This window comes from Pseudonaja textilis, chromosome 3 (assembly GCF_049901715.1).
Source record: "Pseudonaja textilis isolate UNSWEBS1 chromosome 3, rPseTex1.2, whole genome shotgun sequence".
Taxonomy (NCBI): Eukaryota; Metazoa; Chordata; class Lepidosauria; order Squamata; family Elapidae; genus Pseudonaja; species Pseudonaja textilis.
In genome coordinates this window covers 111,989,515-112,007,016 of record NC_141992.1, presented here as the reverse complement: position 1 = coordinate 112,007,016, position 17,502 = coordinate 111,989,515, and the positions used below count along the sequence as shown (strand labels likewise).

The 17,502-nt window shown below is 34.6% G+C and overlaps 1 protein-coding gene across 2 annotated transcripts in view; it reads right to left on the bottom strand.

Moving 5' to 3' along the window:
- The window catches only part of KIZ (kizuna centrosomal protein), a 79,660-nt gene that overhangs the window by 38,558 nt on the left and 23,600 nt on the right, over nucleotides 1–17,502 (bottom strand). For both annotated transcript variants that reach the window (XM_087930644.1, XM_087930645.1), the window contains exons 2-6: nucleotides 15,641–15,703; nucleotides 13,377–13,539; nucleotides 12,130–12,219; nucleotides 5,143–5,752; nucleotides 4,262–4,499 (exon numbers count right to left, since the gene is read on the bottom strand). In XM_087930644.1, the coding sequence (XP_087786770.1) occupies nucleotides 4,262–4,499; nucleotides 5,143–5,752; nucleotides 12,130–12,219; nucleotides 13,377–13,539; nucleotides 15,641–15,703 (1,164 nt within the window). The remainder of the gene's footprint in view (nucleotides 1–4,261; nucleotides 4,500–5,142; nucleotides 5,753–12,129; nucleotides 12,220–13,376; nucleotides 13,540–15,640; nucleotides 15,704–17,502) is intronic.

The window sequence follows — 17,502 nt, the reverse complement described above, 5'->3', positions numbered from 1 at the left end:
AGAATAATCCAGGATTTATATATATATATGCCTTCTCTGAAGCGCTGAGCTATTTCACCTTTTTCTTTCCCCTTTTTTGGTGACATTTAGATAGGGATACAACAGTGTGATAAATGTTGTATGTATGAGGGTTTATCTTCACAAGCAGCAATCAACAAAGCAGAGATAAGAAATTTGCAATGTGAAGCTGGCATCATATATATTGGGTATCCTTAAATGTCAAAGGAAAAAGAAAAAGAATGAGACATACAAACCTGTATCAACCATAGCTCAAGTTTTCACATCAGGATTGTATACTATAAGTTTGCAGAATGCATGTAACTAGTAAAACACTGTCCTGGTTTGGTGTATAAAACATGAGTCTGTTCTGCTAGACTATTGTAGCAGAAGTAATTTATCATATAATGTTTATTTCTATCTATAACGTGATTAGCAAAGAAACTTAATAAATTTTAGGGCCAAATTTGGCCAATAGTGCAATGACATTGCAAACTTTGGTTAAAGCAACTCAGTATTTGGCTATTTCTAATGTGAAACAACCAAAAAGTATGACAACTCTATGAATGGAAAAAGCTAATGGATTCCTACAGGTGGAAAACATAACTATGATTTATGGGAAATAATAATAATGGGATACCTCTATAACGATGCAAATTAAGATTTAAGCATTTTAACAATGGAGTACTGCTAATCCTTTTACAGACCTGTAAATAGCTGTTCAGATTTTTATTTCAGTCTGCCAGCTTTGTTCCAGCAAAACTCTATAAAGCAAACACACAGCTGGCCTATAAATATAGTACAAAAACAATATTCAGAGATCCCACCCAGCTTCTAAAATATTTATAACTTTAATGCATAGTGTGCATGATTCACACAGCTCTGTAAAATATTTAAGTTACTGAAAATGATTGCAGTGCATTCCCATAATAGTAATGGTGAACACTGAAAATATGAAGGTGGTGTGAGAGCGAAGTTTTGAGTTTTAAACTAATACACACTGAACCAGTAAGAACACACAGGCAGTTCAACGGGGCTTTTCACTGCACTGAAGTCTTACAAAATCTCTATTTCAGCTAGGTCATTCCCTATTGTGCTCCTCCCTCTGGGTGGTCTTTCCAGGGTGCCACTTGAAGGGAATACATTAATAAAAAGAAGGGGAAGGAAAGGACACATAAATAAAGAAAAGCAAAATGGATGACATGATGCAGCAGGGTATGGATCAGGGGTCAGCAAACAAGGGGTCTTTCTCTTTACAGGTTGCTTCCTGGAAACAGCCTGATTAAGCTGACAGCTTGAATTATGTGTTACATTTTGTAATGCACAATCCATCTGTGCTAAGTCCTCTTGAATGCAGCTGAAGCAACACAAGCAAAAGGTCTCAGCCTTGTTCCTTCTTAAACCTAAGCTTGAAATACTCATTATTTTCCTAAGTGCTAAGTCGAAGAGTCTGGACTTGCTAAGGTTCTAAATGAAGCACAGGTTAGTGATGGGAACCAACAAAGCGCAAAAAAGATTCTTCCTTAGTTTGATAATACTGACACATCAAAAATTTTGAAAGATCATACGCTATTTAATAGATTATTTGTTGATTTATTTCCCATGTTAGAAGTATCAATATTAATAGGCTTAAGTAGTCTAGTTCAATGCCAAATTGCAATCTTAAATAGTACCGACGGGGGATGCATATTTATGATATATAAAATTATAATAACTTACATAAGTGTTACTGTCACTTGCAACAGCACACCATTTCAATTAACACAGAGACAATATAATAAAGGCTATACAGGTAGTCCTTGACTTATGATCACAATAGGGACCAGAATTTTCAGTGCTAAGCAAGATGGTTGTTTAGTGACTTGTAATCAATTTTAGAACTTTTTAGCCATGATTGTTAAGCAAATCACTGCAGTTGTGAAGCAAATTACATGGCTTTTAAGCAAATCTGACTTCTTCCATTGACTTTGCTTGTCAAAGTCTGGTTGGGAAGGTCACAAATGGTGATCACATGATCCCAGGATGCTGCAGCCATTGTAAATACTTGTTACACTTGTTGCAAATGCCTGAATTTTGATGCGAGGACCAGTCATTAAGTCCCTTTTTCAATGCTGTTATAACTTTGAACAGTTGCTAAATGAATGGTTGTAAATTGAGGACTACCTGTATATAATAAAAGCTACATATATAAAGGTGTTGTTTTTATTGCTAAGTGATATCTAGCAAAATCTAAAATACTAATTGAACTATGTTTTTAACATCATGAAAATTAATCAATTCTTTAATTACGTTCAATCTTACTTCATAAATACATTTATTTATTCTATTTACATCTTGCTGCAATCTAAAGTGACTCTTGGCATGTCTGTCACAATGATTCAATTATAATAAAAGAAATTTAACTAAGATTTAAGGAAGATGACATCCTGTAGTGTACACTATTAATATTTTCAACTCTCTCATAACAAATCAGAAGTTGCTTGTCAAAACATTATCCTGCAAACAAAATTTAAAAGGATGAGAAAAGAATAAATATAACTAGCAAGTAATTATAAAGTATAAAAATATACAATAGCTACATATTGTATTCATATTCATATCAGTTCTAAATATATTTAATTGCTCAGATTTAATGTAAGCTGATGTTATGAAATAAAAATGTATTGTTTTAAAATACTGGTTCTAGAAAATGTATAAACAGCAGTTAGAATAAAGACAGAGAAACTATTATTATACAGGGGAGTTAGGGTACAGGTATTTAAAAATACCCAATAAAACAAACAAAGGACAAATATGACTATTATCTGCATAAAGATTCAGAATCTTTATAGATAGAAAAGCACTATCTCAACCCACCCCAACTGGAAGACTATCTGAGTAGTTGTGTTAAGCTGAATTTAGGAAACTAAGATCATTTTAATCTTAATATCTCTTTGCCACAACTAATTTTGGTATTTCTTTGCTACTTTGAACTGTTTTCTATACGGTACAGAGCAAAAACAGATTAGTTGTTCATGATAGTACCGTATCTGCTAAAAGTGAAAATGTTAACATGAGAGACTGGGATTTACTATATTGGATGACACCTTGAATTAAATAGGCAGGCATACTTTCATTACACTGATCAATAGGAAAAAAAACATCCATACCCGTTGAAAGGAATGGATACTATATGGCATATATCATCTCTTATAAGGAATATATATCTATCCTGTGCAATCACCTAGAGCAGTGGTCGCCAACCAGTGGGCCAGGGACCACTGGTAGTCCACAAGAAAATTTTGGTGGTCCACAGAGAAATGTCACCCACAAAGCACCCCACAAAGCAATTAATCCAGGCTGTGTGGGAACACAAGGCTATGCCGCCCACATGGCCTGCGGGAACACAAGACTTGCACTGCTTGCATAGCAAACAACACAAGGTAGTTAAGGGGAGGGGGAAGGGCGAAGGGGGTAACTTGCCCTACTTGCCTGGCCTGGCCACTGGGCTGCTTCTTTGCTTCTTTCTTTTGGTTGCACACAAGGAAAACAGCAAAAGTCCTTTCTCTCCCCCAAACTCAGCCAGAAATGAGTCTTTGGAACCCTGCAAGGCATGGATGCTCCAAGAGGCTGTGCTGGTGCGACAAGTCTCACAAAGACTCATTTCTGGCAGAGTTTGGGTGAGAGAAAGAAAGACTTCTGCTGCTTTCCTTGCATGAAGCCAAAAGTCTCTCCCGAGAACGGAGCTGGAGACAGTACCTGTGATCCCAAATAAAGAATGATCAGTTGGTAGGAAAACGGGGTGGGGAATTTTCCTGCAGACTTTTTTTGGGATTTCCCCAGGGTCCCTGGTCTGCGGGATTTAAAATTATGAGTTTGGTGGTCCCTGAGGTCCAAAAGGTCGGTGTCCCCTGATCTAGAGGACATACCAACAATACTAGCTGTGGTGCAAAGTGAGGAAAACAGCAGCCAGAAGACGGACCTTCTCAGTGATTGCCCCTACATTTTGAAATATACTCCCAGAGATACACCTAGTCAATCATCAACATTTTTTTTAGCATTTATTTCTTTAAATAAGTATTTACCAATTAATACTAAATGTTGGATCATCTTGATGTTAGTCTTATACTACTATTATTGTTTAACTTATATTTTAATTTTTAATTGTGAGGTATGTTTTTAGTCACCTCTTTTATTATTACTGTACACTACTCAAAATTGTAGAATAAGCAGATATAAAAATTAACCATACAAATACAAATGAACGTTACTGGTTTAGTTTTACCTTAGTTTGGGGTCAGAAGATGAGTGCTCAGTTGAAATTTTTCTTTGAAAATATTCTTCATTATTACATATTATGTCATCAAGTTTGTAATCTGTACTGTTTATATTTCGTTGTAATTTCAAAGAATTCGATTCCTCTTCCTCCTCACTCAATGAAACAGTAAGATCAGTGCTGCTACTTAAACTTTTATCTTCCTCCTGCAGTATATTTTTGTCCAAGTGAATGGTGCTCCCCAAAACTGTAACAAAAATGTTTTTAATGATTAAATCTAAATATTTATTTCTAAGCAATTATAATAATGTCCTGGACCTATCTAGATTATTATTATTATGGGGCAGAAAAACTGTTTTTAATGTTGTGTTTCAAAAAAATAAAACAAGCTAAAGAAAAAAACACTAGATCACTTATAAAACCACCCACCACGATAAATTTAGGACAAATTTAGGAATATTTTAGAAAACAATACCACATTTTAAAATTCTATTTAGAAATTCCCACAATATTGGAATTATAATGGAACCATGAAATATTTAGAAAGGCCAAGTGACTATGTATTTCACTTGAATAATACTGTATTTTAAAAGGTCTTTGATTATGCTCTGTTACACCTTTATATACTCCTTTAAATAATAAAGAAAACGAGAGAAACACCTCTCTGGCTGAGTTCTCAGAAAACAATTCCAAATAAAGCAAGGTCACAAATAAACCAAACATAAAGTAAACAGTATAGTAGTTCCTAACTGCATTCCTATTATCTTCTGCTATTCAATTTTTTTTTTTCATTTGTAGATCCTACAGTTATGGGACATCATAAAAATTACAGCTGAAGGGTCGCTTTCTTCCTTTTCTTTATAAGCCCTGAAGGTATATTGTCTTCATACCTGGGAATTTTTCTTCTGAGCACTCATTGGCAGAAACAAGTATGCCGGGATCATTGATCAACAAGATTGGCTCTTTAGTTCCTTGTTCATATAGTAAAGAATGTTCACGGGTCAGTGATTTGCAGGAACTGTAACTTTTCAAACTGGTGGATCTGTTCTCAGAACTTAATTTTCTGTGTAGCAGAGATTTAGGTTCAGAGTGGACATGGTTTTCCACAAAATTTTTGCTGTCATTATTTGCTATACTTTCCCCTGTTAAACAAGCTCTTTCATTCTCATATGATACACTGGATATGACTGGCATTTCTTCACCTTTCAGCAGAGATGTCTTCCCATCTATTTTGTCAGACTTATTTGAGCACTGTAGATCATTATTAGTTTGAACTACACAGCTGTCTGTCATGTAGCAGCTCTGTGATGGTTGTCTATAGGAATGTGGGTCAGAAATTGAAAAGCTCTTTGTGAGTTCAGACTTCTGCAGTGCACTGAAATCTTCAACGCTTGAGACAGCTGACATTTGGCGGCCCATAAAGATAGTTGCTGTATGATATAGTCCTCTTGACATGGCTGTGCTGGCATTAATTCCTGACTGCCTTGCTTCTGGAATCATCTGAAAATAGTTGAAAATCAAGGAAGTATTTTCTTTTCTTTTTTTCATTATTATTATAATAGATAGGAATTATTTGAAAAATATACCTTTAAAAAAAGGTTAATAATAATGCATTAAACTTCTACGCCATCAGATTTTCAATGACTTTGGGTGGCTGACAAAAAAATTACAATAACACAAAAATAAAGAAAAAAAGATGACAAGGGGGATGAAGTAAGGGCTCTCCAATCCAGTGAACACAAGCAGTACATAGAATCCAACATGCATTGCCAGGTTAAGTTTCAGATGTGCTCTGAAGGGGTTAGCAACATAGCTAGCAATAGGTCAGCACACATTCACTGTGTGACAAAGTACTACCTGGAAGAAATTTATACTACAGATGTGCAAATTATTCTAAGCAGAAAAAGTTTCAAGTTCAGTAGTTTTGAATCATACTTACAATAAAACCTGGTTATTTTGAAAATTATTATTTCAATTTGCAATTTCTGTGATTGTTTTGTTATTTTGGGGTTTAGTTAACTTTCTTTCTTAAGCCCAAACAACAGCAGGAGCTAGTTAAATTATCATTGATAAGGAATGCCAACATGCTGGGGGGAAGGGCGGAGTAATGTAAACATGTCAGAAGACTAGTTTGGAATTGGCTTTACTACTACAGAGGGAGGACCAGGATATAGTAACCAACCAATTCACACTAATTACTGCTCTATTACTGAGATTTGCTGAATGCTTCAAGCACCTCCCCCATAGCAGTATTTTTGCAATGTCAACTTTGCTTAGTTTTAAGGGAGCTTAAGGCTTCACTAGTTAGAGAAACAAAAAAGACTTCCCTTTCCCTCCCTGAGTTTTCAGTTCCACAAATGATAGAATTAAGTGTCTGAAATCTTGTTGGGTATAGGAATCCAGGACTCACCCTGAAAAGTTAAAACACCTTTTCCCCTTTCCCTCAATATGAAAAAAATATTTGCTTCAATTAGGGAAAATTAATTCTTCCAATGAGACCTGTGTACCTGGTTGATAGCACAACAATACTTGCTGGGCGGAAGAAGGCGGAGCCTCCTCGCTGACAGACCATAGATCGCATCTCTCTGTGGCTATGGTCAGTGCTCTTTCGTTGGAGAGCCCTGATCATTACGATTAGGGGCTGAAGCTGCCTTGGAGGGGCGGTGGAGTAAGGGGAAGCCGCAAGCCAGGTTGAGGAGAGCCACATCTCCCCCCCTGGGCTTGGTCTCCCCCCCCCAAAGATAACTGCAGCAGTGGTTTAAAATGGCCACCCCAAAGAGGAGGACTCAGCTGGATTAAGATTTGCGCAGGAGGGAAGAAAGAGGTGGATAACATTTGAACCGGGACAATTGGGCAATGCAACTAAACAAAAGTACCCCGGGATTAAGGTAACATGGAATTTTTAAGAAAAGAAAAGTAGAGCAGCGAAATTACAAAGGGACAGGAAAAAAAAAAAAGAAAATATTTCTGACAGCTAAGCGGGACTTTGAACCGGGAAAGAAAGAAGCCAGAACTAAAGATTTAACTAAATTGGACTAAAATATTTTGGCAGTAAACAGGCATAAAATAAAGCTGGACTAAAGATTGTCAAAAAATAATAATAATGAAGTTCATAAATTGGAGACTGGACTGTGTTGGAATACTGAGGAAAAACCCTAAATAAAAAAATAGGGGGAAAAGATGAAGACTTTGTATAATGGAGAGTGCCACCTTTTGACAAAAACTTGAGCTCAAACAAGGGAAAGCATCCTGTTTCTGAATGAATTTGTGTGGATATAATATTAAAGAAATATTGAAACAAAGTAAGAATCTTAGAAAGTGAAAGCAGAACTAGAATAAAGAAAAAAGCAAGGAAAGACTGACTGTGTTTTTGATTGATTGATGTTTTTGGTATAGACCCTGGGCTGGAACAATTGAGAACTTTAGAAAGTTGAAAGAAGAAAGAAGGAAAGTAAAAGTGGTTGTTGTTTTTTTGTGGACTTTAACGATCATAAAATACAAGAGTGTGTAATGATGATATCTCTTTGGGAATTAAAAATGGAACTTACAAATATGAGAGAATTACTACAGGAAAGAGGCGAATCACTTTGCTCTGTGTTAGAAAAAATGGAAATGGCGATTGAAGAAGAAAGAGCTTCAGAGGAGGAGGAGTCGACTCAAGGAGAAGACATCTTAAATAGACAATTAACACAAAGAACGCTACAAAGAAGTGGGGAAAGAAGGAAGGTTAAAAAGTTGAGACTTAAGCAGGCAATCAAAAGGGGGAATACCTGTGAAGTCGGCAAAGACAGAAAGACCCAGCAGAAAAGGGGAAAGGAAGATATTAAGAAAGAGAGGGATATAATGAGAAAAGATATGGGGAAAAGAGGGGGAGGAGAAGCAGTAAGAAACAGGTGCATGAAATAAAGAAATACAGAAATAGCAAAATGTTGAAAAGAAATGGTTTTTTCAGAGATAATGGTTGATGAATTAAAAAGGGGATTCTGCAGGGTGACAAGGGGTAATAAGAATATTTCTGCAATTAAAAATATTTAGAAAATAGGGTAATATAGATATTGATAACTCTTATTAAAAAAAATTAAGGGGGAAAAATATGCTGCGGAATCCAAATGAAAAGATGTAATGATTATTATTGTAACTTCTTAAAAATAATGGTTTATTGAGAATCAAGATGAGGGAATAAAGGTATATTTTAACTACTGAGGTTTCACACTCCAAGCAGTAAAAGGGGGGAAACCTATACTTGTTTTTTTCTTTAGTGTTAAAACTTGTACTAATTTAGAATTTATAAAAAGAATGTGTAATGGAAAGGGAATATGACAGACTAAAGAACCAACTAAATTAATAAGTCAATATAGACTATTAAAAGCAAGGAGAGACATTAGCAACCTATTATTATTATTATTATTATTATTATTATTATTATTATTATTATTATTCAAACAAATATTGTTTATTTTTATTTTTAAAATAAATATTAAAGGATTATATTTGAAATAATTGAAATGAAACAAAAAGATGTTTCGATTGAGATTAATGAAAGAGGCAGAATTAATGGGTTTGTTTCTCTCCTTACTGAAAATTTGGAATGGAAAAGGTAATAATAGAATTAAGTATGCATATATGAATGTATAATTGCTGCCATATTTGTATGTAAAGGAGATGAGCCGGAAATATGTTGTCCACTAAAAAGAGATTTTTGTTTTTATGTGAAAAACTGAATAAAATTTGTTAAAAAAAAATACTTGCTGGGCTGCACATGTATGCATACATGTACATTATTTGAGTGCTTTCATTTTAAATCAAGCTTCATTTTTAATGGCTTAATCCTGTCTTCCCAGGCTCATGATCTAGAAAGGCAGAGGGACAACAGTGAGGGACAGAGTGAGAAGGTAAGGGCTTATTGATCAAGAGAGGTGGAACCATCAGTCAAGTGTCCTTAACACTTTAGCAAGCAGGTTTTCATGGAAAATGCCGGAATCACTGCAAGCAACAGGACCCCAATAAGCATGAACTGCATTCCAGACACATGGTTTACTTGAAGACGGGTTCATGCCTTTTACCTCTTTTCACCTTGAACTGGTACAGTTGCTACAAGAAGGTACTGGTTCAGAATGAAGAACTTTAGTTACTTACATGAGGGGAGCTATTAGGGTAGCTAAACTATATGACTTCAAGATCCCAAACAATGGAAACAATATCTATATAGCAGTTATCATCCATTGTTTATCAGCATTAGCTACATTGCCTCCAAACAGAAAATGAGTGGGATGGTTTTGGCAGGATGGAAACCAACATAAAAATTACCCCTTTGGCACCATGACTGTTGTCAGCTTTCATGAGGCTATATGAATGCTACCTCAGCATCTCATCCCCCAAGGAGTCCATCGTACAAGGGAACTTTATCTAATATTAGCACTTCTTGATTATATCCAACAAACCAGCTGCATTAGACAAGTCTTCTGGAAATCCATAAAGGTAATTTTTGACATATGACCTTAATGCCTCTCTGTTACAGTTGTAAGTAATGACAATTAATCATGACCAACCCAATTTTGCAATATTTTGGCCACAGTTGTTAAGCAAATACTACAATTGTTCAGCAAACCCATTGTTGACTTTGGGTTGGATTTTTTTGCCAAAAAGTAGAATTAATTGCTGTTGTCAGCAAAAATGTCATAAATTGCAGTCATAGGATGCTGTAAATGGATGTAAAAACAGGCTGGGTTACCAAGTGCCTGAAATGCCTGTGGTTACCAAGTGCCTGTGGTCACGTAACAATGGAGGTGAGGGGAGGAGGGGAGGCAGCAGAACTTTGGAACTGGATTGTAAGTACCTTGAGAGGGAGGGTCTATCATAACTTCACTGATTGCTAAATGACTGGTTTAAGTTGAGAGCTACCTGTATACAGCCAATAGACCTTTCTGATGCTTGGACAGTCTTGTTGACTTCAACTTTAGTGTCTTGCTTATGTTAAGCTTCAGGTGGATTTAAAATGAAAACAATCACCACTAGTTTGGTTGATTTGTTTAGTTTTGATATACACGAGTAGTTTTGTACATGATTCTCTTAACATTGAGTTCTGATTGCATTTAAAAATAAAAAGTCAATTCAACAGACATGATAGGGCTGTGCTGAATTTCCTGAATGATCTGCAGAGTCCTAATATGTAAACAGCTCTGCCTAGTGTCTAGAATACAAGCTGCGAAGGAAGAATGATCAAATTCTATCCACCTATGCTTAAAGTGTTTTTGTTTCTGTATGCTGTTGTTTGGATCCTAGCCAGAATTTGTAAAAGCTATCACCGTCCTACAGAGGATTAATAAATTTAAAACGAACAGTGAAAAATCATAAACAATTCACAGTATAATACTATAATTGTAAAGTACTCTATGGCTTTTGGATATCTAATGTAAAATATTTAAAATAAAAACCATTCAGATAAATATTTTAGGTGTCATTATATCAAAATGGACACAGGGAAAATTAGTATTTTATATATGAACAAAATGAATGTTTATATTATACAAGTCTATTTATCTAGGTCAAGGTTGGTGAAGCTCTTTGCTCTGTATATAAGGAAGAATGGTCTAAATTCAAGGTTTCAACACCCTTTTAATCTACAACCAGGGAAAAAGAAATCTATAACCTCAGATTAACAACTGCTAATGCAATGAAGAAAACCTTCCTGCCACTATTAAACACATCTCCCCCTCACACACACATACACACACATGAAATAGTGTTGCCTCTGTTTCTTTCCTGATAAGAGTCTTAAATACCAAACAGTTAAATGCATAATAACATTTACTGGCAGCAAGACAGCCTGCTTAGCTGATACATAAAGCAGGTAAAAGGAGGAAAAGTTAATTTCTTGGCTGAATGATTCCATCGGTAGCTATAGGGCAAACTAGAAAGTCTTTCAGTAAAGTAGCAGTTGATTCTTCTATCAATCTGCAGCACACATACTCTTCCCAAGGAATGCATTAAATATGAAAATCATATCCTGTTATCATCTGTTTCCAGCTTTCAGCCCAGTAAGCTTTCCTTAATGAATGTTGTAGCCTAAGGGACAAGCATGCTGTTGGCTTTTCTGAATAATGGAGTGATGCTACCCATTTTGGCTTATTACAATATCGACTAGCTGAGGGGGTTTAACATATAGTCACAAGTGACTACTCTTGCCAGCATGCTCCAAGTTATTACAAGATGTTTTTAGTCATTTCATCTAAAAGAGCTTTCCTGCTTTTAGGGAAGAAAAACAGTTCTGGTCTTGAACTGTATCATTTATATGGAGATAGGAGGGGGGATTAGAAGGCTGCATTACTACAGATATATAGCAGAATATATTTGAGTATTACTTGTCGGCTTTGTCCGTGGTTTAGGTATGCAATCTTTGCTTTTTAGAGGGAAAAGGAAGGTCAAAATGTATGAAATTAAAAATTCAACATATTTCAATTAAAATTTACAAGACACTATTTTGAGTCTAGAACTTAAGAATGAATGGTAGATGAATGGTACTAGGTAGATGAATGGTACTAGGAAGTGAGGGTTTCAATTCATGTTTATTAATTTCACAATGATTTTGCTTGTTACCTAAAATCATATTGTTTAAATGGCATGTGAGAACAGCAACACAAGCTTTACAACCAATTTTTTTTTTAAATGCAAAAACCTCAATTGATTGGGTCTATCATTCAATCTACCTTCTATTCCACTGATTCAAAAAGAAACATAAACATACCTGAATTTTCTCATTAAAATAATTGGAAAATAAATAACAAAGAAAAATAAGGAATATAAACTAAAAAGAAAGAAAAAATAAAATAAGGAAAATAAGGAAAATTGTTTCACATGCCTTAAGAATGTTCACTTACCTGATGTTTAGTAGCACCTCTCATTTCATGTTTAAACGTATCTTTTCTCTCAACTAACAGCTTATTTTTAATTTCTTTTTCATATTCTGCCTAGTAAAAGGAGATATTATAAATAATAATTAAGCATTCAGGTTGTGATGTAGCCAAAGTTAAACAGATGTGTCACTTATTTCAGTGGAAACCAATTAAGCATATGTTTTACTTCTTCCTTTAAATTAAGTATTTTATATGATTGGATTGTTTTGATGTAGTATATGTAGTATACAGTACAAAAATGAACATGTTTAAAAGCATTCTGAATAACATTCTCATGTAAATATTCTACATATATTAATTTTAATCATATTGAATATTGCATTTACCCCAAAATGTAATGTTATTAATATGAGATTAACCAGAAAAAAAGATTTTACAGAACAAAATTCACATGCCTCCATTACCATGTTCTCAAAAATTTAAAACAACTCTCCAATTTTAAAGTTAATCTATTTGTAAAATAATTAAGCTTACATTTAGATATAGTATATAAAATGGTTCCAAAGCTAAAATAATGTAAATGCTTCCATTTTATATAAAATCAACTATACTAAATTAGTCAAGTTTTTCATTAGTTCTTCATATCTTCTAAATAAGCAGCCACAGCCAAGCTGTATATTTTTATACTCTTTTACGTAAGAATTATCTGAAACTACACACAAAGTTTTAGAACTTTGTTAATTGCTTCTTCAGAGTTTTTAACAAATTCTTTGTTTTAGGTAATATGTACATAATAGACTTTTCTTAAATTCAAAGTGCGTAAGAACTATGAATTAAAATGTGTACATTTGGCAAAAGGCAGCAAAGGTGATAGTACAGTAAATTCAGCATAAGACCTTCTTCTAAAACATGAGCATTTGAGAACAATATAATAGTTATGAAAAATCACTTGCTGCACATGGAGAATAACAAGAATTTGAAATAAAATGAAATATCAAGAAGTATTTTCAGTATATTCTTTTAGATCCTGTTTCACTGACATCACAATCGAATTACATATTTAACAATTAAAGTTCAGGTACATAAATAATGTTGCAAGAGATATTCAGGACCCTTAAGCTCTCCAGCCCTCCCTCATTTCCAAAGCTTTAAGAAGATGAAAACAGGACCCTACTGCTCTTTTTCCCTATCAACTTATGTCACATAAGATTTCCTGAATAGGCACGTCAGGCCCCTTCAAAGTTATTTATCACAGATAAAACACAACATACCTTTAGCTTTTGAAGAGACTCTGATCTTGAAGCAAACTTCCTAATGTGAGCTTCAATGCAATCAAATTCTTTTAATAAATCTTGGTTTCGGAGCAGAGAGTTCTTCTGCCGTTCACATATTTCATTTAAATATTTTTTTAGATTTGTATATTTCAATTTAGTTCTACACAGAGATAAACAAAAGTCAGTCATAAACTGTACCATCTTATTTTTGTAAAGAGAAACATTTTTTAAATACACACAGGTTTATCAAATGAATATTTAAAGTTAATGGTTGACAGAACTATAAAAATGAATCATAATCAATGTTTGGGGTTATTCATTTTTTACTTTAAAAGTACAAATTTATTTCTTCAACAGCAAATTCAGGACAACAATTTAAAATTTCTCCAACAAAGTATAAACCAATTATAATCTGAGTGTAGATGCAGCCCAGGATTATCTCACTTGTCCCTCCCCTTTGCTTGCTTGTATATGTTAAAGGAAGAAAAGCACCATTGCAAACAGGGTTAGGTCTAAATGAACCATCTCTGCAGTAGTCAAATTATACATGCACTAGCTGAACTCCTAAAATAGTACCTTCTTCCTTTGATTCTTTCAACCCAAAATTTCTACAGAACATACTGATAGCATCCATCTGCCATTGTAAAAGAATAGTTATTAAATCCTTCACACAAGGTATTCTAGATTACTTATAAGAGCACATGCAAAACATTTTCAAACTAGTAAACACCTGCATTTTTTCCCAGGCTCACAAAGCTGCTTCAGAAACTACTTCTGTGATTCTGCCTAGGACATGTGAGCCTGTGAAAAAGACATGGTAGCTTTAACAATTCAAAAAGAGATGTTTTGTATCTGCTCTCCACACATTTCAAGGAGCCTCTTTCAAAAAATTTGCATAGGCTCACTCTGAACTATTCGGTATTCTGCAGCTATTTGGTTCTATGTCTGGATATGGGCATATCATATGCTATGCTTCCTTAGGGCAAGTTGAAATTCATCACAGAAAAGAAAACTTTACTCTTATTAAATAGTCATCAAAATATATGCATTCCACAAGAAAGGTATAACTTTAAGAAAGAGTGGGAAGCCAAGGGAAACATCCAATCAACTGATTAAGTTATGTTTGGGCAAGGAATCCTGTATCTGATTTCCAAATTAAGTTTCTGTCTACTTTCTAAAAAGTTTCAACAACACTGTAGTCTTTATTTTAAAATAAGACTTTAGAGATACCAGTAAAGTAGACTGCTAGTATTCTATGCAAGTGGTCAGTCCAATATATTTGCTATGTATTTCTGCTGGTCAGTTTTATTTATTTATTTATTCATTCATTCAACTTCCGTAGCTGCCCAACTCAACCAAATGACCCTGGGAGGCTTACAATTCTAAAATTCTAAAATAATTAAAAACAATTCCAACAAAAACATCAACAAAATAAATAAACAGCAGCCACGATGATTACTCTAATTATTTTGACTTTACTAATAGTAAAGCCAAAAAACAGAACCTTAACACATTCCAAGCCCTGGGTACATAGCCCAAGTACATAATCAAGTTTTAAAGTCTTTGTACAATGCCAACAGGGTTTAATCTTTGAGAGGAGAATATTCCATAAGGCAAGAGCTACAGCTGTCTTCCAGTTCCTACCAGTCAACACTTTGGCTGACAGACACTATGCCCAATCTGGATTAGAAACTCTTGGAAAAAGACAGTCTTCCAGATAAGCCAGTCCCAAGCCATATAGAGCTTTAAAGGTGACAACCAGCACCTTAAATTGCACCCAGATTTAGAGGTCCAATATAACATGAGACATGCTTTCTTCTGAATAGTTGAACTGCATATTCTTTACTTTTCCATACAATTAATTTCAAATATAGTGGCTGACGTGTATTTATATTACTATTTTTCTACATCATCTGGTCTATTTTTATTCAGTGGTGAACTAGAATTAGGGTTTGCTTTCCTTGGATGCCTTCTCTCCACTCATCTTCCCCATTCCAATTTTCAATATACTTACATCCATAAAAATCAATCTATCTATCTATCTATCTATCTATCTATCTATCTATCTATCTATCTATCTATCTATCTATCTACCTACCTACCTACCTACCTACCTACCTACCTACATACATACATACATACATACCAATCAGCACTGGAATGAATCATAGTTAAATAAATTTTAAACATCTATATTTCCATACTATACATTACATAATAATACATAGTAAAATATAACAACGTTGATTTAAAAAGCTTACACGGAAGTATCAAGTGTGCTGTATTCAAGCATTTTCCTTTCCAATTCCACCCTCTTTGATTCACTAAAACAAACATAGAATGAAGTTACTGAATCTTCTATATATCAAAAATAATTTTACAGTACACAAAGAGAAACTATATAGCTTTGTAAAGCTTCCAGAGTTTTGGGAGTTGTATGATATATAAATTTTGTGAGCATAAATAAATTCTCCCAATGACCTTAGACTCCTTCCTCTACCACATGTCCCAAATATTGATATATTACAATTCTTATTTAGATAAGATTATACAGTTATTAGAGGTCACATCATGACAGATGAGTAATTACAGATGAACATTTACTCTATAATTATCTTTCAGAGATCACAAAATATAAGAAATATTTATATCTAATTACACAGCACTAGGATCATGCACTACTGAAAGATGTCAAATTACACACATTAAGAAGTCCTCTGGGCCAGGGGTCACCAACCTTTTAGACCTCAAGGACCACCAAACTCATAATTTTAAATCCCAGGGACCACTAACTGGTTCTGTGGGCGTGGCCTAATTTGTGGGTGTGGCTTGGTGGTCATGTGACTGGCTGGGCATGGCTCGTACGTAAATATTATATTTATATAAATATTGGATTTTTTATTTAAAAAATAGCAACTTTTACCCCAAATCATGCAAAGCAGGCAGGCAGGCAGAGTTGCTAACAGAATCACAGATTCATTCAGAGATCTATTTGCCATTGGCTAGCTCAGTCTGTCACATAAAATTTGCTTGCAAGCAAACTCATAAAATTAACTCACAACACACCATGTATGTAAATATTAAATTTTTTATTTAAGAGCAACTTTTACCCAAAATCAGGCAAAGCAGGCAGGCAGATTGAGTTGCTCACAGAATCATGCAGTGATCTATCTATCTGCCATCGGCTAGCTCAATCTCTCAAATTTGCTTGCCGTGAGTCTGCACTGAATAATAGAACCTTCAGTCCTAAGGGAGGTTCGGTTGTGCTTTAAAAGCAGAGCTGAAGATCTAAAGACTAGCTAGAAAGCAAGAAATCCAACCATTTCCTGCTTCCTAGGTAATCTAAATCTCCTGGCACAGCAGAACAGATGATGGTCGGAAAGAGTAAAAATAGCAATTTAGCAGGCATGTTTGCCAGGTCAGGAGTGAGTGGGCAGGGAGGGTTCCCGCGGGCCATGTGGACTGCGCAGCTGTGTGTTTCTGCGCAGCCTGGATTAATTGCTTTGCACGGGGGTGTTCTGGGGGTGAGATTTCTCTGTGGTATATCAAAATTTTCTCACGGCCCACCAGAGGGCCGCAGCCCACTGTTTGGCGACCGCTGCTCGGGGTCATATGTCTTTTCACATATTAGTGCTATACATGCCCTACATTTGCCCTAGTAACCACAAAACATTTTAACATAGTATTTATTAATTGTATGTCTGGAAGGACAACTGTCTTTAATAACAAAAGTAAAGTTACCATGTTGTTTACCAAACATAAAAAAATAAAAATTGTGTACCACTGCAAACATTGCAGAAGCCTCATTATTTTCTTCTCTTTCTTTCCTGTACTATGGCTTCAATAAACAAAGAGATAATTAGTGATAACATGAGGGCAGAAAACATCTCTGAAGACTAATTCTCTGAAACTATTAGTTAATTATGCTTTTTTTTAAAAAAAAATTGTAGTTTTATATATAATCTTGGCAAGAACTTCAAAATCAGAACATTTTGTTCTAATTTGCTTTCAACAATTTATTTTGAATTTTGATAGGTTTAGATATTGTTGTCTTCTTATGGACATAATTTAATTTATTTGATTTATTATTTAATTTTTTATAAGCTGCAAGCTATACTGAAGC